This window comes from Grampus griseus (assembly GCF_964374135.1).
Source record: "Grampus griseus genome assembly, chromosome: 16".
In the NCBI taxonomy this organism is placed as follows: domain Eukaryota; kingdom Metazoa; phylum Chordata; class Mammalia; order Artiodactyla; family Delphinidae; genus Grampus; species Grampus griseus.
The window spans coordinates 70,494,269-70,520,947 of NC_139010.1; the positions used below are offsets into that span (position 1 = coordinate 70,494,269).

Consider the following 26,679-nt stretch of genomic DNA (forward strand, 5'->3'; position numbering starts at 1 on the left):
ACTATACATATAAGTATTTTTAAAAATCATCCAATTGGGATTTTTCCCCCATTGAAATAGCCTACTAATTTTCAAGAAATTAAAGAAAACACTGGAATAGGGATGGCAGAGATCCCTGAGGCTTTGATGACATGCTTGTGGACAAATGATTGACAAAACCGTGATGGAATTGGCTGACAGAATTAGCTAGATTTTTAGATAACTGAATAACTGTACTTAGAAAAAGTCAACTAATGGTAATGTCAACTTTAAAAGAAGTCCAGTTCCATGATAACTTAATGCTTAGATAATGGATTAGCTTTTGGGAACATAATGAAGAATAAGCCATGGTAAGTCCTGGAAGAGCTCACTACCTAGTAAGAACAACACATAAACGAAGATTATGAAACAATTTCTAGTGGATGAATGTACAAAGTTCTTTGAAAATACAAAAATACTAACAGTCCCTGGGAAGGGTTGGCATGAAGGGTGAAAGATGCTATTTGTACTTGAACTAGGTGCTATACTTGAGCTAGGCATTGAAGGACTCAGTAAAGGGATCAGTCAAGGAAAGGAATTCAAGCTAGAGTGGTTATCATGTGGTTATTTTAGGCTCAAATGCCTAAAAGTATAAAATAGCATGACATATTTAGAGGACATTAAATTATTCTGTAGTGATTAAATTTGGTGTGTTGATTGCAGTGGAGAGGAAGTAGTTATAAAACAGAAAAGGAGGTAGAGATCAGATCCTGAAAGGAAGAAGGACTTCTCTTCTTGTCATGCTAATGATTTGAGATTTTATCCTACAGGCAAAGAGAAGCCAAAGACGGATTTAATAAAAGGTGTTTTAAATTTTATTAAATTAAATTGTGTTTTAAAAAGATACCTGGTAGCAACATGGAAACTTCACTGAAGTTAAGAGATAAGAAGCAGAAAACAGATAATTATAATACACGAGATAACATATTACAAGGTTCTTAACTACAGGAGGGGATATGCACCAGAATGTCCTGTTACCCAGAGTCATCCCTGAATCAGCTGCAAAAGAATAACCTGGGGTGGGACTTCCCTGGTGATCCAGTGGTAAAGAATCTGCCTTCCAATGCAGGTGATGCAGGTTCGATCCCTGGTTGGGGAACTAAGATCCCACATGCCACAGAGCAACTAAGCCCGTGCGCCACAACTACTGAGTCCGCATACCTCAACTAGAGAACTCGCGTGCTGCAAACTACACAGCCCATGCGCTCTGGAGCCCTCGTGCCACAACTAGAGAAGCCTGCGTACCACAACTAGAGAGGAGCCTGCGCAGTGCAATGAAGAGCCCACGTGTCGCAACTAAGACACGACACAGCCAAAAATAAATAAATTAATTAAAATTTAAATAAATAAAAAAAACAAATGGATTTATTAAAAAAAAAAGAATAACCTGGGGTGCTAAAAGTTCACATTTCTATATCCCACCCCAGATAATAGCAGCACCTACTTCATAGATTGTTGGGAGTATTAAATGAGATAATTGACTACTCTTTAAGCTTCTATTGAAAGTCAGTCCATTATGGCACAGATAAAGAGGAGTCAGTAAAAGTCTTCGGATTTGACTAGTTTTAAGATGTTTACCATTGACTTGGATGAAGATATGAATAACATAATTGATAGGATTCAATAGTCAACTAAAATTAAGATAAACTGTAGAAGTAGTTCTGCTTCTCCAAGTATGGCAGATGAATCCTCCCCATTCAAAACACCTAAAATTTTAGATAAAGTACAACAAATGTTTTTTTAATGCACAGTTGAGTTCACAAGAAAGTATGGGAGGGCTTCCCTGGTGGCGCAGTGGTTGAGAGTCCGCCTGCCGATGCAGGGGACACGGGTTCATGCCCCGGTCCGGGAAGATCCCACATGCCGCAGAGCAGCTGTGCCCATGAGCCATGGCCGCTGAGCCTGTGCGTCCGGAGCCTGTGCTCCGCAACGGGAGAGGCCACAACAGTGAGAGGCCCGCATACCGCAAAAAAAAAAAAAAAAAAAAAAAAGAAAGTATGGGAAATTTCAGGGCCAAAAAATCTAATTAGCAGCAGGAATCCAGAATGCTTCGTTAGGGCTGAATACTTACCAATATGAGGTCATGTGGGGCTGAGGGAGACATGCTACAAAGTCCCTAAGAATTTATAACTAACTCTACCCTCCTGTAAATTTGAGGTTCAGATACATTCTACGTATCTGTTCTGAGAAATGGAGAAACCTCAAACTGGAAAATTAAACTGGGGAGTGTACACATGTGTGTGCAGCAACATGTACACACTCATGCTAGGAAGCTATTTCTAAATAAAACTCACCAGGTTTGGTGACTCTAGGTGAAGGGTAAACAAATGTTCATTTTACTATTCTTTTACCTTTTCTACAGGCTTAAAAATTCTCAAATCAAAAAGTTGAGAGGAAAAGTTATGGGAGAAAAGGAATGAAGCCAATCTAGAAACAACTGAATGGAACAATCTCCAAAATCTACATAAGAATACCCACCTCTTAGGGTTATCCTGAATATTAAATAAGTGAATACTTGTAAACCGTTATTAACCTCACCTACACTCATCATTAGAGAGGAAACAGATACAGAGTACTGAGTGTAGTATGTTGCCATTTGTTTAAAAACAGGGGGGAGGATGGGAGGAATAAAGGAAATATATACATGCTTGTCCATGCAACAAATATTCTGAGAAGGATATACAGGAAACTGGCATCAATGGTTGCCTCTGGGAAGGGTGCGGAGTGGGAGAAAAAGTTTGGAAGAAGACATGTTTTACTGTTTGAATTGTTATTGTGCACATTTTACTATCATTTTGTTTCTATTTTAAAATATAATTCCAAAGAATATATATAAATATTTAAATTTATTTATTTATTTATGGCTGCGTTGGGTCTTTATTGTTGCGTGCAGACTTTAGACGCGACGAACGGGGGCTACTCTTCGTTGCGGTGCGCGGGCTTCTCATTGCGGTGGCTTCTCTTGTTGCGGAGCACAGGCTCTAGCTGCGTGGGCTTCAGTAGTTGTGGCACATGGGCTCAGTAGTTGTGGCTCATGGGCTCTAGAGCTCAGGCTCAGTAGTTGTGGCGCATGGGCTTAGTTGCTCTGTGGCATGTGGGATCTTCCCGGACCAGGGCTCGAAACTGTGTCCCCTGCACTGGCAAGTGGATTCTTAACCACTGCGCCACCAGGGAAGTCCCCAAGAATATACACACACACACACACACACACACACTTCTTCTCTTATAAATTTATTTATTTTTGGCTGCACTGGATCTTTGTTGCTGTGTGCGGGCTTTTCTCTAGTTGCGGAGAGCGGGGGCTACTCTTTGTTGCAGTGCCTGGGCTTCTCATTGTGGTGGTTTCTCTTGTTGCAGAGCACGGGATCTAGGTACACAGGCTTCAGCAGTTGTGGCTCGGAGGCTCTAGAGCACAGGCTCAGTAGTTGTGGTGTATGGGCTTATTTGCTCCACGGCATGGGGGAATCTTCCCGGACCAGGGATCAAACCCGTGTCCCCTGCGTTGGCAGGTGGATTCTTAACCACTGCACCACCAGGGAAGTCCCCAAGAATATATATATTTTTAAAGCTCACTAAGTTATTCTAATGAAGCTATGTTTGGGTCCACTAAAACCAACAACTTCTTAATGTCTTATCTTCTACATTTCTCTTTAATTAGTATAAAAGGTTTGAGAACTGATAGTGTAAATTTTAAATATATAACATTCCTAATGCTCAGGGTAAGCATATTGTAAAGAATCACAGGAATAAAGGTTGAAGTTTTTTGTTGTTAGCATGCATTTATGTATTGCTTTAGCGTTTTTTTTTTCTTTTTTTTTGCAGTACGCGGGCCTCTCACTGTTGTGGCCTCTCCCGTTGCAGAGCAAAGGCTCCGGACGCGCAGGCCCAGCAGCCATGACTCATGCGCCCAGCTGCTCCGCGGCATGTGGGATCTTCCCAGACCGGGGCATGAACCCGTGCCCCCTGCATCGGCAGGCAGACTCTCAACCACTGCGCCACCAGGGAAGCCCCCTGCTTTAGCATTTTTTAAATCCTAATCCTAATACACACTAATGTCCAAAACTGTCTAAAAGGTTACTTAATATACAAAGAATCATCAGAAAGTTAATAATAATAATGCCTTGAAAAATACCTGTTCCATCCGATGGGCCATCTCTTTGTGTAATTGCTGAATTGCATTTTTAGTTGCAATGTCTTGAGCTAGTACTTTATCTTTGGAAGCTTGAACTTCTTTATTAAGTTCCTCTATTCTTGATTCTAACTGTAAAGAAAATTATTTCCAGATTATTTTTATAGTTATAACAAACAGACCCCCAATATTTCAAATAAATATAAACAATGTAAACAAGCATAAAGATGGCAATGAATATACTTCAGCCATAGAAATCAAAAGTAAATGTTAGCAATGTTCTGATATATCAATAGAATTAAGTCAGAATAAATCTGAAGCAGATTCTGGTAAGATGGATGATAAGCTCTAGAGTAATTACCAATGAAATAATTCAGAAAATATCATGAAAAAAATTTTAATGTTACATATTTACTTAATGCAAAATAAAGCAGTAAATGAGACACAGGGAAACAAAACAGAAACATACAGAAAGACATACAGAAAACACAGACACAAAATTTTAAAATGGTAGACAAAAATCGAACTGTCAACAGTAACATTAAATGAGAGTAAATAATCATATCAAAAGGCAGAGATCTTCAGACTGAAATAGAAAACAAGATCTAGACTGGAATAAAAAACAAAATGCTGTTTACAAAGGTACTTTAGGGAATTCCCTGTCAGTCCAGTGGTTAGGACTCTGTGCTTTCACTGCTGAGGGCGCGGGTTCAATCCCTGGTTGGAGAACTAAGATCCCACAAGCCACGCGGCACAGCCAAAAAAAAAAAAATAAGGCACTTTAGATTCATCTCATAATGATAAAAGGGTCAATCCAGCAGAAAGGTATGGTAATTATAAATATACATGCACCTAGTAATATAGCACCAAAATACATGAATCAATAACTGACAGAAATGAAGAAGGAAGTGGACAATTCAATAATAATAGTTGGAGACTTCAATACCTCACTTTTAGTAATGAACAGAACTAGAAAGAAGATTAACAAGGAAATAGGAGACTTGAACACAACTATATAACAACTAAATCTAACACATCTATACAACATTCCACTCAGCAACAGCAGAATACACCTACTCTTCAAGTGAACATGAAATATTCTTCAGGACAGAACCTATGCTAGGTCTTAAAGCAAATCTCAATAAATTTAAAACACTGAAATCGCACAAAGTATCTTCCTTTGACAACCATAATGGAATGAAATTAGAACTCAGTAACACAGAGAGAAACTTGACAATTCATAAATATGTAAAAATTAAACAACATCTAAATAACCAAGGGAGAAATCAAAGAGAAAGTAGAAAATAAGGTGACAAATAAAGATACAACATATTTATGGGATGCAGCTAAAGCAGTGTTTAGAGGGAAATTTGTAGTTATAAACATCACTATTGAAAAACAAGAAAGGTCTCAAATCAAAACTAAACTTTCATCTTAAGACACTGGGAAAAAAAAAAAAAAAGAGCAAACTAAATCTAAAGCCGGTAAGAAAAAGGAAATAATAAAGATTAGAGAGGAAAGTAATGAAATAGAGAATAGGAAAATGGAGAAAAATCAACAAAACAAAAAATGCTTCTTTGAAATGATCAACAAAACTGACAAACCTTTAGCTAGATTGATCACAAGAATCAAAATGAAAGAGGGACATACTGACCTTACAGAAATAAATGAAATTTACAGAAATAACTAATTATGAATGAATATTATGAACAATTTAACTTAGATTAAATGCACAATTCTTAGAAAGACACAAACTACCAAAACTGGCTCAAGAAGAAATAGAAAATCTGTATAGACCTACACAGGCATATCTCAAGAGATACTGTGGGTTTAGTCCAGACCACTGTAATAAAGCAAGTACTGCAATAAAGCAAGTCACACAAATTTTTTGGTTTCCCAGTGCATATTAAATTTATGTATACACTATATTGTAGTCTTTTAAGTGTGCAACAGCATTATGTCTAAAAAAACTGTACATAATTAAAAAATACTTTATTGCTAAAAAATGCTAACCACCATGTGACAACACAGGTTGCCACAAATCTTCAATTTGTAAAAACCACAATATCTTATGAAGTGCAATATGGTGAAGTGCAATTTTAAAAAAGGCATGCTTGTAATAAGAGATTAAATTAGTAAAAAAAAAAAAAATTTTTAACTACCCACAAAGAAAAATTCAGGTCCAGGTGACTACATAGGTATATTCTACCAAACATTTAAATAATTAATACTAATTCTTCACAAATTGTCACCCCCCCCAAAAAAAGGAACACTTCCCAACTCAATCTATGAAGTCAGTACTATGCTGCACCAAAACCAAAGACATCACAAGAAAAGAAAGCTACAAGAGCAATAGCTCTTATGAATATAGGCAGAAAAATTCTCAACAAAATACTAGCAAAAACTTCTGCAATATATAAGAATTATACTCCATGACCAAAAGGGATTTATCACAGTAAAACTATGCTGGTTTAATATCCAAAAATCAGTTAATGTAATACACCATATCGACAGAACAAAAAACACATAATCATCTCCACAGATGTAGAAAAAGCATTTGGTAAAATTCAACTCTTTCATGATAAAAATACTCAACAAACTAGGAATAAAAAGGAACTTCTTCAACCTGATAGCATCTATGAAAAGCCGACAGCTAACACCGTACTTAGTGGTGAAAGACAATGCTTCAGAAATGAGAGAAGGATATCTACTCTTGCCACTTCTACTCAACATTGTATTGGAGGGTCCAGCCAGGGAAATCAGGCAGGAGATGAAATAAAAAGCACTCAGATAAGAAAGGAAGAAGTAAAACTCTCTACATGCAGATGACATGATTTTATATATGGAAAATCCTAAGAAATCTGCCAAAAAATTTTAGAACTAATAAACAAGTACAGCCAAGTTACAGAATATAATATAAAAAAATTGTTGGGACTTCCCTGGTGGCGCAGTGGTTAAGAATCCACCTGCCAATGCAGGGGACACGGGTTCAAGCCCGGGTCCGGGAAGATCCCACATGCTGCGGAACAACTAAGCCATGCGCCACAACTTCTGAGCCTGTGCTCTAGAGCCCACGACCCACAACTACTGAAGCCTGCACACCTAGAGCCCATGCTCCACAGCAAGAGAAGCCACCGCAATGAGAAGCCCACGCACCACAACGAAGAGTAGCCCCCGCTTGCCACAACTAGAGAAAGCCTGCGTGCAGCAACGAAGAGTCAATGCAGCAAAATAAATAAATAAATAAAGTTTTATATACACTTGTAATTAACAATCTGAAAATGAAATTAAGAAAACAACTCCATTTACAATAGCATCAAAAAGAATAAACCACCTAGGAATAAATTTAATGAAGGAATTGCAAAAATTACTCCGAAAACTACAGAGCACTTTAGAAAGAAATTAAAGATCTAAATAAATGGGCGGATATCCCTTGTTTGTGAATTGAAAAACATAATATTGTTAAAATGGCAATACTCTCCAAATGAAGTCTACAGATTCAATGCAATCCCTAACAAACCCAGTTGGCTTCACTGTAGAATGACAAGTTGATAGTAAGATTCATATGGAAATACAAGAAACTGAGAATAGACTATCTTGGAAAAGAAGAACAAAATTTGAGAACTCACACTTCCCAATGTCAAAACTTACTGCAAAACAACAGAAATCAAGATAGTGTGGTATTAGCATAATGAAAGACAAATAGATCAATGAAACAGAACTGAGAGTCTAGAAATAAGTTGATGTATCAATTGGTTTTCAACAGGGATGCCAAGACCATTCAATAGAGGAAGAATACTCTTTTTAATAAATGGTTCTGGGACAACTGGATAGCCATATACAAAAGAATGAAGTTGTATATCATACAATATAAAAAAAATTAATTCAAAAAGAATCAAGACCTAAATATAAAAGCCTAATTATAAAACTCTTAGAGGAAAACATAGGAGTAAATCTTCATGATCGTGGATTTGGCAATGGAGTCTTACATATGACACCAACTGCACAAGCAATTAAAAGAAAAAATAGATAAAACTGGACATCATCAAAATTTAAAACTTTTGTCCAAGTACACTATCAAGAAAGTGAAAACAAATCCACAGAATGGGAGGAAATATTTGCAAATCATATATCTGATAAAGGTTTATAATCCAGAATATAAAAAGAACTATCACTACTCAACAATAAAAAAGTTTAAAAATGGGTAGAGAAAATACTTCCCTAGAAGTATCTATTTAAGATATACAAATGGCCAAGAAGCACAGGAAAAGATGTGTAACTTCATTGGTGATTAAGGAAATGCATATCAAAATCACGAGATACCATTTCACAACCATTAGGATGGCTATAATAAAGAAGTCCAATAATAACAAGCATTGGCAAGGATGTGGAGAAAATGAAACCCTCATACACTGCTGGTAGGAATATAAAATGGTGCAACCACTTTGGAAAACAGTCTGCCAGCTCCTCAGTAAGTTAAACATAGAGTTATCATTTGACCCAACAATTCCACTCCTAGGTAGACACCCAAAAGAAATGAAAGTATATGTCCACACAAAAACTTCTACATCGCAGCATTATTAATAATAGCCAGAAAGTGCAAACAACCCAAATATCCATCAGATGATGAAAGGATAAATAAAATGTTGTATACCTATACAACAGAATATCACTTGGCCATTAATTTAAGTACTGATACAAGCTACAATTTGATTGAAACCTTGAAAACATTACACTAAGTGAAAGAAGCCAGATATTATATGATTCCATTTATACGAAGGAAAAGGACACATATTATAGGATTCCATTTATATGAAGTGTTCAGAATTGGCAAATATACAGAGAGACAGAAAGTAGATTAGTTGTTCCCTAGGGCTGGGGGGAGACAGCTGCGAGGGGTTGGAGGGAAATGAGGAGTGACTACTAATGGATTCAGAGTTTTTTGTATGATAAAATTTTCTAAAATTGTGACAAACCCTGCACAACTAAAAACCACTGAACTGTATACTGAAATAAGTGAATTATATGGTATGTGAATTATACCTCAATAAAGCTGTTATAAAAAACCCTAAATATTAGTTTACATATAGTACATGTGTACTAATTATCCTTATGACAAAATTATTTAGAGCAACACTGTCCAATAGAAATATAAGCCACAATTTTTTTTCTTTTCATTTTTGCGGTACGCGGGCCTCTCACTGTTGTGGCCTCTCCCATTGTGGAGCACAGGCTCCGGACGCGCAGGCTCAGCAGCCATGGCTCACGGGCCCAGCCGCTCCGCGGCATGTGGGATCCTGCCAGACCAGGGCACGAACCCGTGTCCCCTGCATCGGCAGGCGGACTCTCAACCACTGCACCACCAGGGAAGCCCCTAAGCCACAATTTTTTAGTAGCCACATTTTAAAAAGCAAAAAGAAACAGGTGAAATAAATGTTTTATTAAATCCTATAAATATCATATCAACGTGTAATCAACATGAAAAACTGAGCCATTTTATCTTTTTTTGTACTAAGTCTTTGAAATTAAGTGTGTATTTCACACTTACATCACCTCTTAATTTGGACTAGCCACCTTTTAGTGCTCAATAGCACTATGGCTAGTGGCTGCCATATTAAGTGGTGCAGATTCACAGATAAAATTAGGAAAGAAAACTCTGCTATACTGGCTAGCAAAAGAATGGTGAATCGAATTTTCTCTTTTAAAAAGGCACAACCACTAACAAGCTCATGAAAAGAACAGCTCTGGTTCACCTCCATCTATTTAGTCTGAAGTTTCTGGTCATCAGCAGTGACCTGCCTACCAAAATACAGATTCAGGCTACTATTAAGGCACCTTCACACTTTAAAATTCTAAGTTTGGTCTGCATGCAGTAGCCCTTTCCACACAAAAATCAGGATTAAATATGTAAAATTTTACAAATATGGTCACCTTCCAACTATGTAAAGGTTCATGAAGTATACCAAGGCATAGATAAGTGAAACTTGGTTTTTTATTATATTACTACCAGCTGTTTACTTTTATTTTCATTATATAGCTTTCTGTGAAAGATGAGGCAAAAAGAAAGACTTTTAAGGCTACAATGTTTCTAATCCTTCCCACAGAAGAAAAAGCAGCTCAGAAAGATAAAGCGCAGCTGAGCTTTGCTACCAGTCTTGAATATGAACTTTGTCAATCCAAGCATCACAGTACATTAAAAAAAAAAAAACAAAGAAAACAAAGATGAACTTTGTCAATCCAAGCATCACAGTACATTTAAAAAAAAGAAAAGAAAGAAAGAAAAGAAAGAAACAAAGAAAGAAAAGGAAAGGCTAGGGAAGCTAGCTCACCAGATAAAGTCTGAAGAGAGCCAGTCTTCAGTATAGTTCACAAAATACTGAGAATGGAAACATATTAAACTATAAGCTTGAAAACATTCTAATGCCAGATATAAACTTTTAAGTATATACTGCTTCTTCCAAAACAATCTATTTGACTGCCAAACAAATAGTCTTTCCCGCTCAGATTTCTATTATATATAGAATAGTCACACATATCACATAGAAATATTAATTTATATAAAACAAAAAGATCAACTATGATTCCCAGTTCATAAAAGACAATGCTTCACATACCAAGCAATCTTCTGCATTTAAAGTATGATTTAACTTACAGAACTTCAATTTGCACACAAATATTCAGGAATGTATTTATTTTATATATTGAAGAACAGACTTTAAAGATTTTTGTCTTTTTACCTGTTTAATTGTGTTCATATGCTGCTTCTCTGTTTCTGTTCTTTTTTTTAGTTCTTCTCTTAAATTGTCTTTTTCTGAACAAATGTCTAAGATAAGTTCCTGATGCTTCTTATTTTCTTTAATTAACCTAAATATAAAAAGGCAGTATCAGTAAAACATAATTAAAAATGACAATGTGTAATATAATCTGTTTGCAGACTAGGGTGTAGATACCTATGATTAAGAAATGAAAATTCCCAAGTAGTCCTTTTGTAATGATATATTATACTTTACAAAACATTCTCTGGCCAGTCAGGCTATTAACTTTTTCCTAGAAATTTGTATTATTTCAAATTAAGAGAAAAATAATCAGATAAAGAAAACCACACACTTTTAAGTTTATGTCTACAGGCATATGAATTATGTAGTTCATCCCTTCAGCACTGGAATTCCTTCAGGTCAGTCAGTGGCAACCAGGGGCAATTGTTCCCCTCCAGGCATGTGTCTGGAGAAACTTTTTGGTAGCCACTACAGTGGTGAGGCTTGCTACTGGCTTCTTGTACACAGAGGCAGGGATGCTGCTAAACATCCTACAATGCACAGGATAGCCCCAGCATCAACAAAAAATGATCTGCCCCCATATGTCAATAGTGCTGTGGTTGAGAAATCTTGCTTTAGATTTCTAAAATATTTTAATGATATTCTTATAGTTACAAAAGTAGTCAATGTAAAATAATAAAGTTTGAGCAGAAATTTCATTTTGAGTTCCCTAGAAAAATATAAATAAAACCTTAAAAATTACCTGTAAAAGTACTCAGAACTATAAAGTAAGATACCTAAGAGGGTTAACAGCTAATATTTTAGGATTACTAGCAACAGCTATTATTTGACATTTATTGCACAAATACTATTTACTAAGTTTAGCTTTAAATGCATTATTTAACACTCAGGTCTATAAATTAATAAGTCTATGAAATTATTATTATGCTTTATGAATTTGAAAACAAACCAAAACTGAAGCCTAGAACTTATTCCAGGTTATATAGCTAGTAAGCGGTTGAACTGAGATTTGGACCCAGGTCTAATTCCTTGCCATCTTCTCCTTTGCAGATCCCTCATTTACTCAACAAATGCTCACTGGGTACCTACTATGTACCTATATTAGTCTATATGTTGGGGGTACATCAGCAAACTGTCCCTGCCCTCATGATGCTTACATTCTAACAGAGAAATTAAACAATAAATAGATATATAATGAAATACCAAGTTGTCATTAAGTTCTATTAAGAAAACTAAAGGAGGGCAAGAGGACAGGGAGAGTGACTTGAGCTGTGATTGTACATAAGGTAACCAGGACAGACCTCTCTGAGGAGGACAGTAATGCAGTGAGGAGGAAAGTCATGAAAATGTTTGGGAAAAGAAAAAAATGTGTAGCATGCAAGTTTCTTCAAGCCTTTCATGGCACAGGGGGTTAACTTTGTTTATGTACATGATTAAGGCGTACACTCAATTTGTTGCGAAAAACAACCTGAAACACAAAAATCCTGACTATACCTCGAAAGTAAACAATTTAGGGAGGGAGAAGTGAAGAACAGCAAGCCCTGAAATTGTTATTCTTACATGCCAAATGCATATCCTGTACACAAATAACTGTTCTTAATTAAGAATTCTGGTTGGGACCTTGGACAATAATATTGATGTTAGAAAATAGAGGAATGGATGTATAAACAAAGCCATTTGAAAATACATGCATTCATGAAAATTTAAGCCAAAGGAACTGAAAGGTAGTTTTCTTTACAGAAAATTAAATGAAGGCAAAAGAAAAAAAATGAGTTGTTTTAGAGCTAACCTTAATCACAAAGCATTTTATTTGAAATTTAAAATATTACATGTATGGGTTTCCCTGGTGGCACAGTGGTTGAGAGTCCGCCTGCAGATGCAGGGGACACAGGTTCGTGCCCCGGTCCGGGAGGATCCCACGTGCCGCGGAACGGCTGGGCCCGTGAGCCATGGCCGCTGAGCCTGCGCATCCGGAGCCTGTGCTCCGCAATGGGAGAGGCCACAACCGTGAGAGGCCCGCGCACCGCAAAAAAAAAAAAAAAAAAAAAAAAAAAAAATTACACGTATAACAAAAAATTAACTTAGATTTAAAATAATATTTGACATTTTTATAATGCTTTAATGTCCTCAAAACAATCCCATCAGGTAAGTATTGTCCCCTCATAAAGATGAAAAAATCTTCGTCTTGGAGAGGTTGATTTAACTAAGGAAACAGAGCGTGCAAGTGGTAGTGGGAATCTTCCAACTCTGGGCTTCTGACCAGACCTGTGCTCACCCCAGTCTACCATGTGGCCACTGTTCTGACATGACAGAACAAAAGAGGAATTAATTTTCTACTGTATTCCTAATGTTTTTAGATAAATTTAATAACATGTAACTTGTTCATTTCAGATAACCACATTAAAAAAATCCACTGAAGCCAGACTAATTGGGTTTAACTTTGCCATTTACTAGCATGTGACCTGAAGCAAGTTACTTAACCTCTCTGTGCTTCAAGTACCTCATCTGTAAAATGGGAATAATAATAGTTCATACCACATAGGGTTGTTGTGAGGATTCCATGAGTTAATACATGTAAAGTGCCAGGCACATAATTAACAGCATCTAAGTGTTCCTGATATTATTATTAAATCTGTAACATCTTATAATTTACAAGAGACGCTTGAAAGTGGTTAAGTCTCCAAATCTAAGGAAAGTAGAGGCATCAAGGATGATCTCAAAGGGAAGGTCTAAGAGATAAGCACAGGTAACAGGAAAATGAGGAAGTTACCCTAAAAAGCAAGAATGGCAAATACTGATGGTTCAAGTATAAAATCACAGTTTTTTCAATAATAGCAGCATTCCAGTAAAGTTATGAGCAGGAGTAGCTGACATTGGTTTTTGCATAGTATTAAGAAAGGTATTAGATTCTCAAGAGATATTTGTACACTCATGTTAACAGCAACGTTATTCACACTAGCCAAAAGGTAGAAGCAACCCAAATGTCCACTGATGGATGAACAGATAACAAAATGTGGTATGTATACATACAATGGAATATTATTCAACCCTAAAAAGGAAGGAAGCTCTGACACAGGCTACAATATGGATGAACCTTGAGGACATCTGCTAAGTGAAATAAGCCAGTCACAAAACGGCAAATAGTATCAAAAGCAGTTAAACTCTTAGAAACAAAGTAGAATGGTGGTTACCAGGGGCTGGGGCAGGGGGAAACAGGGAGCTGTTGTTCAATAGGTATAGAATTTCAGATTTGTAAGATGAAAAAGCTATGGAGATCGGTTGTACAATAATGTGAATATACTTAACACTACCAAACTGCACACATTTAAAAATGTTTAAGATGGTAAATTTTATGTTATGTGTATTTTATCACAATTGAAAAATAAAAAAATAGAAAAAAGAAGGGCTCTGGATGCTGAGATTAAAATTCATTGGGTAAACCAATGAAGGGTGAGCTGGCTTGGGGAAGACTGATCTACTGATAATCTGGAAGAGTAAACTAGAAGCAAGGAGATCATTAAAAGTCAATTGCATATCAAGCAATATTTGGATTATGGTATATTTTCCTCTGTCATCCTCCTCTAGCGTGTAGATTTCCTCCTCCCCTTTCTCTACACACACCCCTCCCATTCCAAAAATTTTTTTACCATTCCAAAAATTTTTTTAAAGTATCACTTTTTTAAAAAGAGAATCCGTCTGTATTTTAGTGAAGGCTAGCAAGTTTTATTTTCCTTTATTAAAGGTTATAGGAGTACCTAAACATATGCATCACTCACATATATAAATTTAAAACAAAGAGTGGTATAATATTATTAGGAAAAGATAAAATGAAATTAAACTGTTGTTAAAATAGAAATTAACTCCATAAATCCAAGAGAAGTCTAAAAACAACTATGTTCTTATTTATTGAATGACACTAGACCAATTCTTCTGTTCTAATTTTAATTTTTTAAACCAATGAATTTACAGTGGGAATTTTAAGAAAATTTTTTGAATTTTATAACTTGTCATTCCTCTTGAATTTATCTTAATTCTGACATTATGTTTTACATTCTTTCAAAACTGGAAAATTTGAAAGAATATAAATTTATTTCTCTTTATAAATCTTTCTAGATCTTTAATAAACTAACACTTTAATAAAACATTTATTCTTTTAAACTTATACACTAAGACATATGTAAAACAGAAATTTTGAATCATATTCAAAACAGTGCCTTTATACATAGATACATATGTTTCTATATATGCTAATGTATTTGACATAGGTATATTATATATAACTCTCATAAAAACACTGTTTACCTATTATTTCTAAAATAATGAAAATACAATACCACATTCTAAGAAAAAACAGAGTTATATATTAAATAACTAGGCAAACTTAACATCTGCTCAACTACCATGTGCATGGCTCTATTGTGGAAATAAAAGTAGATAAAATGATACCTTCCTTTAAAGAATTCAATCTTTAATCCCTGTGGAAAAAAATAACCTGAAAGAATAAAACACTTACTTCTTTATGGTATGCTCCTGCTGCAAATGCTTATCTTGCACACACTTTTCAAACATAACTAATGCATTTTCTCCCTTATTCATTCCATTTGGTAGTCGGTGTTCTTTTGCAAACTCAGTAGATAAGAGCTCAGATTCTATTTCTTCCAACAAATCCTCTGATGTTGAAACATTCTTCATTTTTGAAATAAGTTTCTTGGTGCAGTCTGTATCATAAGGACTTTCTGAATAGGTCTTTTGATTAGCTGCTTCTGTAAATGTAGATGACCTTAATTCCGCCAATATTTGTGTTACTGTTTGTTCTGCTTCATTTGTTTTCAAAACTTGCTTTGTAAAATCTCCACCAGGAAAATTAGCTATTTGTTCAGAATTTTCTGGGCATATGTCTGTTTTAGCACAGGAATCCTCACCTCCACCATGATCTGGAATATAATTTTCCTGTGTTTCAGTTTGATTATTGTGTTCACTGGGCTGACATAAAGTTTTATCAAACTTTAATGACAACAGTTTGGACTCATTTTCTAAGCTGCTGTTTTCATCACCAGAAAACGAATTGCATGAGTCTTCCTTTATTTCAGATGTTTTCTCAATATTTTGATCAGAGGAAATGGAGGCTATGTGCTCTGTTTCTGACATGCTGACTGGCACCAATTCACTTTGCATCTCTTCAAAGCTGTTCCTGATCTTCGTTTTACATCTGAGAAAGTCAAAACATAAATTTTTTTTAAAAAGGTTTTTTAAACCAAGACCCCATATATATTTGCACACATTCCATGATGTGGAAAATCTAAGGCCGCACATTTTACCACTAATAATTCTTTAAAAATTCTTTCCTTGGGTGGGGGTGGGGGGAAGAATAGAACAGCTGACCCACGTGAGCCACAACCAGTCAGGTGCTACATAGGCTCATTCTCTTTTCTCCTTCAGTCCAGTCCTACAACTTCACTTCAGTTGCAGTTTGGCATTCCCCAATCACCCCCATAAGATGTTGGGTATGGAATGATACTAATAACAGGAAGATTAGCGCCCAAGAATTGTTTAGAATTCCTTCAGCTCCACAAAGGGAAAAAGACTACCTAAAGAATTTGTAAGAAACTATTGGGGAAATAAGATAGCAATGAAAACACTAGGCAAGAAATTACAAATCAAGATAATAAAACAATGTACATTAACAATGATAAATATTTACTGCAAAAGGAAAATTAAACAATAACAAAACACAGCTACCTACAGCCCAGACACCTAGAGCTGAGCTGAAAGAAGTCAGGGTGTAAAGGATCCCTGACAGGAATTCATTTTTCACCCAGGGTTGCAGGAAGTATCATGGCGATTTCCAAACATTCTCATCAAGAACACACAATGTTCAGTACAACTCAAACGGACCTCATATACATTGCTTAGGTCATAAAAGAAACATTTACAAAACTAATTCAACAATGTTAAAATATATTTTATGCTGTTTATGAGCGTTACTAATCTAGCTATTTTCTGAAAATTAGTCAACTTTAAAAATTATCCTGAGACAGAAAAATAAAAACATTCCAGCAATCTTGATGAAGAAGAATTGTCAACTTCTTTTGTCAGACATCAACCAAGCATGTACTGGAGTCATGTGAGGTTGGATAAAAATGTGGGCAGATCATAGTTTTGAAAGAAACTAGGGAAAAAATACTTCCAGATGTAAGGTATAAATGGAAAACAGAAAGACTAATATTTGAATAAAAGAAAGATACATGTTTACGTTGGTCTGTGGTGAAGGTGGTGGTCAGAGGATGGTGAAAAAGGGTAAGAGAAGATGGTCAGGTAGAATCCTCAGAATGATATGCAGGAGTGAAGGTTGTTAAGAAGGACGATAAATCATGACAGACTTGTATACTTGATATACCATAGAATTTCTAGCACATACTAGGTTTTCAAATATTTGTGGAATTAAAGCAAGAAGTAATATGAGAAAAGCAGTATTTGAGGACTAGGAATGCAGAAAATGGGAAGAATAATTCTAAGAAAGGAAAGAAAACCAGCTTGTTTGTTAAATACTCTGGCGTCGACTAATACAGACGTTGGCCTTAATACTATAAATTACCTACCTGTAAAACATATTTCCAAACAATGAAACAAATTATCATTATTATCTTGCTGCATATATTGCATACTAAGACAAAGTCCACACTAGCAATAAAGGTTTGGTTTAGGCAATACAAATAAATGCAGTAACAAAAAGCCTTGTGAGTATGCTGTATTCCAAATCTAGGACAAAGTAAAATAATTCTCAAACAGGGACATTAGCCGCCTACATTATCTTCTTCAAAGTAACTAATTTCAAGATACAACTTGTGAACGTGTTGCTGCTGAATTTGAAATCTTAATTTAGAAACATCATAACTAGTCAATGCTATGTGATATCTACTTAAGTCAAATTCAGAGCTGACCAAATGTAATGGAAAGCAGATAAAGAATCTATTTAAAAGAGAATGAGTCTACGAAGGCATTGTGACTCTCCAGCATAGATAGCAAGTGAAAAAAACCTCTCATTTGAGAACTCTTAAGGCTCTTGCCTGTGCACCATGCTTTGCAAACAGAAAAGCATTACGCAAACAATCGTTATCTTCTCATCCAGCTTTCATATTCCCCAGGGTTCAGTCCTCAACTTTATTTTCCTTCCCAGAATTCATCCACTTTGATAACTTAAACCAAAAACTCACAGTTGATGCCCACTTTAATTATTTTCATTCCTGTGCTCTTGAGTTACAGATAATGAATTATCTCTTTGTCTTCACTCTATCTCTACATAAAATAAAATCTCAAATGAATACAGGCATTTCCAATGGCTCAACTCAAAAATGGTTAAATCCAAAATCATAACAATAGCTCCTAAAATTGAGTACCCCCAGATAATCTTTTTTTTATTTCTGTCAATGGTATCATTTTTCTTAGTCATGACTCCTTCCTTTCCTTTAGCCTCATATTCTTTTACTAATTTCATGTCTCCTGCAATTATACCCTCCTTTCTACTGTCACTGTCCCCAACCTGCAACCCAACCCAGGCCTGATAACTTCCTACCCGGAACACTGAATTGTTGGTTTCTCAGTCTCACTCCATTCCTCCCTCCTGCGTCACCCAATCCAGAGAAGGGGTTGAAGAATATACTACATAGGCTCTGCCAAAGGGGAACAGGAGCTGCCCTATGAAGCAAGTCCTCAATGGCACAAGGGTCCACGGAGCTACAACACTGCCCCCCAGAAATCCACACATACCACCTCCAGAGACCACCATCAAATACAACCAGATGGACCAGAGTAAGGCCAGAGGTATCTCTTCCCTCTTTAAAGTTTCAGAGAGTGAGAACTCTGCCTCCACTGGCTGGTTTTCTTCCCCCAACTCCAAAAGGGCTAGTTAGAGAAAGGAGAGGGAACATATTTTAGAGCCAAATTACACCTCTTCTTCTTTAATCCAAGCAGCTGGGAACTAACAGCTTCAACACTTCTTTAGGGAGATGATAGAGTTTATGATTAACATTTTTTGTTGCTTTTGTTTTGTAAGCGATTGAAACCTGTCTTAATTTCTGGAATAAGTTTTTTCTGGTTATCAAAAGTGGCAGCAAAAGGGTTATGACATCAAACCAAGACATTATTGAAGGATTGCACCTCAGAGGGAAGTGGAGGGGATGTGAGCATTTCATGTTTATACCTCAGAGTTGCAATTCCTCAATAAACCAGTTGTAGTATTTTTCCAATCTTATCTCTCAACACATTCCTAAAATCCTAGTACTTCACTATAGTATTATACTTTGCCAGTCCCTGACCAGTCTATTCAAGATTCCTCCAAACAGTGTGCTCATTAACATTTCCATGGCTTTGCTCTAATCTAGAACATTCTTCCCTTCAGTCTATCCAGAGCCTAATTATATTTAAAGGACGTATTCTAAGGCCACATTTTCCTTCAAATTTTCCCTCATGAGAAGTACAAAAATAATCTCTCATGTAAATGAAAACATACTTCATTTATACTCATCAGGTACATAGTGGCAGCCTTCCTTGTGACGTTTCTTTTTTTGTTTATTTTTTTGTTTTGTTTTGTTTTTCCTTGTGACATTTCTGAACAGCCTTTTAAATGATCTCTTGCAAAGAAGAGGAACCACGCTCTGAACTGAATCAAACTTCTTAAATCTCAAGCAATATAATAGTAATAATAAATAGATAAATAAATCTAACAAATATATTCTCTACTACCTTTACAGTCATTCTTGCAAAGGCTGTTCAGTGGTTCTCAGTGAGGGTGGGATTGGGTTTACACAATGAGCTGGGGGGGGGGGTTGAAGGACATTTAGAAGGTGGGAACCAGGTTGTAAGAAGACTTGTCATGTGTAAGACAGTACAGAACAACAAAAAGGTCTCATTCTGCTGGATATTCATCTAGGTTAAAAAAAAAAAAATTTTTTATAATTACCTCAGCTTGGACTGTTTTACGTATTATCCTCCTGTAAATTAAAGAAGGCTTAGTTCAACCTCAAAAGACAAGCACTGGGCTTCCCTGGTGGCGCAGTGGTTGAGAGTCCGCCTGCCGATGCAGGGGACATGGGTTCGTGCCCCGGTCCAGGAGGATCCCACGTGCCACGGAGCGGCTGGGCCCGTGAGCCATGGCCACTGAGCCTGTGCGTCCGGAGCCTGTGCTCCGCAACGGGAGAGTCCACAGCAGTGAGAGACCCGCGTACCACAAAAAAAAAAAAAAAAAAAGACAAGCACTTTCTATACTGTTGCTCAGTAATATGCCCATGACCTTTGAAAAAACTCTTCAGATGAACTGGCATCTGAGAATCACTTAACTTGCAAACATAGTTTTCTGATGCTCAAATGAATACTGATTGGAGGCAAAAGAAAAAGGAGAGAAGTTAAAGAAGATTTATGTGTATATATGTAAAAAGCCATCACTAAAGAGTAAATAACTGTACAAGAATGGTACGGGGAAGAGAGCCATGATGAGCTTGATTGTCCATGATTAACCAGGGGAAAAAAGAGTCAGCTGACTCCTCTTGTGGGCCTCCAGTTGGCAATGGTGATATAGGCCAATTTGGCTGCTGTCCAAGTTTTTTCTTAGGGGTGGGGGTAGTTATCATTAAAGCTACTGAGGACTGAATAGCCTAGAAGTAGATTAAAGGTGTAGGATGTAAAACTAGACATTTGTTTACAAGATTGTTTTAATTAAGAAGTGCTTGTATAAATCAAATTCACACTCATGTATATAGATATAGCGACTACAATTACAGATTACAATATCTGTTGCTTCTTTGAGGTAAGAAGTAACACAGGTTATTTGACTTTTTAGTAACTCTTACTCATTAGGGGAAAATACTGTATTTAAATTTAGCAGTCACAAAATTCCTCTTAATTCAAGCACTATTTTCCCCCCTGAGAGTTGTTTCTGTTTCTGACACAGTACTACAGGACCAATTCACACTTCAAAATTGTTTCAGTGGAGTGAGAAGTGGTTTCGCTCTTACTGGAGCTCGTCAGCTGTAGGCAACTGGTCGAGAAACATTTACTTGCCTTAAAGCCAACCATTATCCACCTTGGATTTTATTTCTTAATCAAAGAACTAGCAATTCTACAAAATTATTTCCAAGCAAAAAGCCTTATAAACGAAAACACTGTCTTTAACAGCTTTTAGTACTATTTCTTGTTTCTCAGTAAACAGCAGTATAAACAACAACAACAAAAGAACTTAAGCTTATTCAATAAATGCAAATACAAATGAATCCAATCCACAGATATTTGGTAATAGATTATCAAACATACAAGCCTCATACAAAAGTACCAAGCCAGAAATACATTTCTAAACTAGATATTAATTCATTCATTCACCAAATATGTACTGAGCATGTAATTATGTTCAGGCACTGTTCTATGTGTTGGGAACACAGCAGTGAATAAAACAGATATCTCTTCTGGAGTTTACACTCTGGTGTAGTGGACCAACATATAAAATCTATGTTAAATCTTTTGCTCTTGTGTTTACAGTATTTTAATTTGAAGGTCTGTCAGCGTTCCATCAGAAGCTGTATAAGATATGCATGAGTGTCTAAGTCCAAATGCATGAGTGTTTAAGTCCCACAGAAACATGTGACTCAGTTCAGCATAAGTGTTACTTACAACAAACTAAAAATTTTAAACTTTAAAAATTTTAAATTTTAAAAAGTCTCAAATAATACCAGCTATAGCTTCTCAAATAATGTCCATTAAGATAAGCAAGTTGAGCCTGTGAGGGCACTCCTGTTCTTCAATATAATGGTTTACTGTCCTTTGAAGGAAAAGTAAGTACATCCAAAGGTCTTTTACACACTCCCCGAATACACTCTGAAAGCAGCATAAACAAAATAATGACCTATCTTTCCGACCAGTTGTAACAAGGTTCTAAAACGGCAATTAAAATCAGAAGCAATTAAAAACTGGTTATTTCAAAGAACTCTAGTTTTACCAAAAGTAAGATATATTTATAAAGTAGTCACATTGTAACTAAGCTTTTGGGTAAAATTTAATATACCGAGTTTCCTTTACGTGAAACATTATTACTTGCTCTTAAAAGTTGTCTTTAGTCCACTAGGTTAAAAAGCATATTATATGAGGCCAAGGTCAATTATCCCTGTAGGGATTTGTTTAGTTTTGCAACCAAGGGTTAGGGCATTGTGAATTTTACAGTGTGTACACTATATCACCAAAAAAAAAAAAAAAAGATGTTGAAAAGACTCAGGGCAATAGATGCAGCAGGATACCCCACCCCCACCCCAAACAGTACCAAATCCTGTGACATGAAAACAGAAGACATTACAGTCCATCAAGATTCCAGGAAAAAGAGAGTAAGTAGCCACATCATACATCACATTATCAAGTATAGGTCATATTATCAGTTTGGTATCTTAGATCCATGCAATTTTATGTATCTCTAATAGTAAGTTTTAAAATAGAAAAAATTTTAATACAGAAATCTCAGTTTGAAGCTACTTGTACAGAGCTCACCAAATGAACTTTAATAAGTCTAAGAAGACATGAAAAGTATTTTCAGCTAATTTCCCCCCCAAATCTGAAAGCTTAAAAAAAAAGAGGGGGCGGTAATTGGCCTATAGCTCCCTTTTCAAAAAGGAAGGCTAATAACTTAAAAAAAAAATTAAGTTTTAAGTCTGCCTTATATTATATTAAGAAGTTCTGGTTAATGTTTAAATTTTGAAGCCACCTTTGGCCTGGGCTTGGTTAATTTGGTACAATGTAGTTTACCAAAAAAATAAATTATTCATTAGCTACTACATAATCATCCCTGAAATAGACTTAACAGTTCATGTGCCTTAATGACTGACAACTATACTCACAATCCAATCAATACTTTGCTGGGTTTGATTTCCACTTTGTGTCTATTGCCCCTTCATGCCAATACTTTTTCTTTTGTTTACTTCTTAGCCCAAATAGATTTTTAAAATCTCAGTAGCTGAGAAATAAATTTCAAAGGTGACATTTGCAATAATATGATAAGATTACAGGGTTAATTTGCAAATTTAAATTATCTATGCTCCCAAGGTTGCCCTGAAACGACACTGAGCATAACATTCCCAACACTGCAAGCAGCGTGACATGTTTATGAGAAACTCAAGAATCAGCTTTAATTATTTAAAGCTAGAGATAAGGGATAAAAGAAAGACCTAAATTTTACTGAAAGAAAAGAAACAGAACTAAGCAGTCTTACTTTAACATGAAACTGTTAAATGAATTTGAAAAACTAGCACAAATTAGGGAAAGATGATTCCCTTCAAAGGGAAAGATGATTTTTCTAAATCTCTAAATAAAAGCTGCTTCAACCTATCATCTCTTCCTAAAGAGTGAGTATACTTCACTGTTTTACCTTCATTCCAGGATGTCAGCATGTAGCTGTAAATAGATGGTTTTAAAGTGAATAAGTAATCATTATCAGCTATGCTGTTACTGTACAGCATCAAAGAACAACTCTTTAGTTTATGGTTGAAGGAACTAAAAGGTTAAAGAGTGGTTACTGTGCTACACCACTCCTTTCCTGTTAGCAGTGAACAAGCCTCTGAAATACCAATGAAACTCTAAGGAATCTCCGCTGTTTAAAGAAACCTCTGAGTTTATATCCAGGTATCAGGAATTAGACAAGGTCTTAAAAAGAATAAAACCAATATAAACACAATCCAGGCATTTCCAGGTAGAATCTTCAGTAATTATACATGCTTGCTTATTACAATGTAATAAGGAGTTTTAATTCTTTATACTGCAAAATTTGTTAATCACTCAATACTGTCACTGAATTTAAAATAAAAGACCAAAAAGGAAGAAAAAAAAAAAGAGGCCAATCATCACTGTTTTCTATTTGTGTAATGATGGGTAAAGAATTGGAAAGTAGCTGTACAGAGACGAGCAGACTTTATACACAAGCAGATAGTTCAGTTTTACTATCAATATCTCTTGAACCTTAACCTTTCCCACACACTGCAAATATGACAGTGTAGTTAGTAGTTGGGAAGGCTGCACCCACAACTACCATACCTAAACACTTAATAGATTTTTCTTTTTGAGTGACTACCAGCACACCTCTTGAAACACTTCCACTAATTTGCCGCACAATTTCCTTAGAAAAACTCCCAACCTATCATTTCGGAAAAAATAACAAAGCTAGGCATCAAAGGTACGTTACACACGCATACGCGGAGAAAACTGCCAAACGCCTGGGGCTGCATGGCCTTCTAAACAACGCTCCTAAGTAACAAGATTATCATGTCAAAGGTAATCCAAATGTTCCAAATCCAGGCCTCTTTCCTCAAAACAATATCAAAATGTAAATATTAGCTCAAGTTATTAAACTGTTAACAGCCAAGCAATAATTACACCTGTTCCCCAAGACTGCTACTAGGGAACATGTAGAAGGGGTTTTACCATTTTACAAGTTTGAGAGAGGCTCAAATTTGAAACATGATCCTTACCAACCAAGGTTTATCAAATGCCTTGATGTCCTTGGAAAAAAGGCAACATAAACACCAAGAACGATTTCTCTCATATCCACAATCCCAAAGAATCGTCTCTAAATTACTTAAAATCACAGTAATGGAAGTGTTTGGAAGAGAGTTTAAAAAGTCGCTAACAGTCAACATAAAACACATACACAGTGAACTTGGAGAGGAAAGGAGAAATAGGCGACTGAGTCTATGAGGGATGGCCGAGCAGGTAGGGCTTAGCTACAGTTCGCATTAGGAGACCGGGCAAGTGGCCCAAGTTCCGCCGCTCTCTAGGCACCACTCTGGAGGCGCGGCCCTCACGGCCCCCGGCGACCCCTCGGCCGCCGCCTGCCCCGGCGCCCGGGACTGAGGAAGGGAGGCAGGGAGAGGAGGGGATTCCGAACTCCTTCCCCCAGCGCTCGCCTCGCCCCCTAGAGAAGCCAGGCAGGGAGCCGCCCCGGGACCTGCAGGACGGGGCGGAAGGTGGGCACGACGGAGCGGAAGGTGGGCACGACGGAGCGGAAGGTGAGCAGCCCGCCGCGCCGCCACCGCGACTCCCCGGCCCGCCCCTGGCATCCCTCAGGCACTTACCCCACTTCTTCGAGCCTTAGGCCACACCCCTAAAGAGGCCATTGGAATTCCCGCGTAGAGGCCAACTTCTCCATAACGGGGTCCAGAAGAACAGGAAGTGCAGGGGCGGGGGGCAGCGATGAGTAACAGGGCCGACACCAAGCTCCCTCCGCCGCGACTTCCCCAAGCCCCCGCAGAGCTGACACATCAACAAAGATGGCGGCGACGCTGAAGCCGGCCCCACTACAGCTGAGGGGGCGGGGCTCCCTGGAGGAGCCAATCAGCACGGCGCGGGCGGCGTGACGCGACGCCCCTTGGTGCCTGGGTAACCTGTCTGCAGTGGGCGGGGCTGGCGCAGCGCTGTCTCCTACCCCGGGAGCGCCAGGCACGAGAGTTAGACTTGCTGGGCACCCCCCCACTACCCCGCATCCCCGGTCGACCCGGCGAACCGGTTCTCCCGCCTCTAGTTCCGTCCTATCTCTCACGCCCCTCCTCGGCCCAAGCAGGTTATTGCTTCCTGTAGAGCGTGCTCCTTGGAGATGTTCCCTCTGAACCCTTTGGCCCTTACTCATCATAGTCAGGGACATAAAGTTATAAAAATGAGAATTCAAAATTGTGACTTGCAAGCTTTGATGCGTGTCTTGCACCTGACGTGGGCGGCGTCAGCAAGAGCAGCCTACCTGCCCGTCAGACAGTTCATCTCTGGGAGAGGTTCTGGGGGTTTCCAGAACACCGCGTTCGAGTCCACCACGCGGCCCCTACTGCCATTGTTTAATAATAAACTGTTGGTGCGTTCGTCGCCTGTACTGCACTGTGAGCCTTGAGCGCTGGAAGTGTCCTCATCCCCGCACGCAGCGTCGGGGTTGACATGCTGGAGCAGCTCAATAATTAGCAAAAAACTTTAAAAAGTGTACTGGGGGCCGGGGTGGGTGAGGATGTGTATTCAATATAGTTGCCTAATCGCGTCCTGAGAAGTAAGGTGAGAGCAGTTTCAGTCTGGAGGGTTTGCAAACCTACTCTGTCCAGTTAAGTGCTGTTCTTTAAGATATCTTACATACAACTCCTGCGTGAATATAGTTGATTCTGACAAGTCAATTCAAGAGTTTATAAAGAAAAACTTCTTTTTCGGTTAAACTTCTTTGATACTAACTTCTGGCAAAACAAAAACAAAAACCTAAAAAACAAAACCAAAAAACAAACCCCACTTTAAAAAATTCAACATTTTGTAACTCTGTTCCTCTTTCCTTTCAACAGGAAATGGCACCTCCCTCCTTAAATGAAGATACTGATTAAAGCACATTATGCAGTGAAAGTGTGACAGTAAAGAAATTATTTGGCTTTTTTTGTTGTTGTTGGCTGGTTGGGTCTTCGCTGCTGTGCGCGGGCTTTCTTTAGTTGCTGAGAGCGGGGGCTACTCCTCCTTGCCACGCGTGGACTTCTCATTACCGTGGCTTCTCTTGTTGTGAAGAACAGTCTCTAGGCGTGCAGGCTTCAGTAGTTGTGACCCGTGGGCTCAGTAGTTGTGGCTTGTAGGCTCTAGAGCACAGGCCCAGTGGTTGCAGCACACAGGCTATGTGGGATCTTCCTGGAGCAGGGCTCGAACCTGTGTCCCCTGCATTGGCAGGGGGATTCTTAACCACTGAGCCACCAGGGAAGTCCCAAGAAATGATTTGACTTTTAA

At 37.5% G+C, this 26,679-nt stretch overlaps 1 protein-coding gene across 1 annotated transcript in view; it reads right to left on the reverse strand.

The window, feature by feature from the left end:
* CCDC186 (coiled-coil domain containing 186) overlaps positions 1-25,197 on the reverse strand; it is a 48,514-nt gene extending 23,317 nt beyond the window's left edge. Inside the window, exons 1-4 of the mRNA XM_082674025.1 lie at positions 25,020-25,197; positions 15,437-16,132; positions 10,885-11,011; positions 4,151-4,279 (exon numbers count right to left, since the gene is read on the reverse strand). Coding sequence (XP_082530151.1) covers positions 4,151-4,279; positions 10,885-11,011; positions 15,437-16,098 — 918 coding nt within the window. The 5' untranslated portion in view covers positions 16,099-16,132; positions 25,020-25,197. The remainder of the gene's footprint in view (positions 1-4,150; positions 4,280-10,884; positions 11,012-15,436; positions 16,133-25,019) is intronic.
* Positions 25,198-26,679: the final 1,482 nt, after the last annotated feature.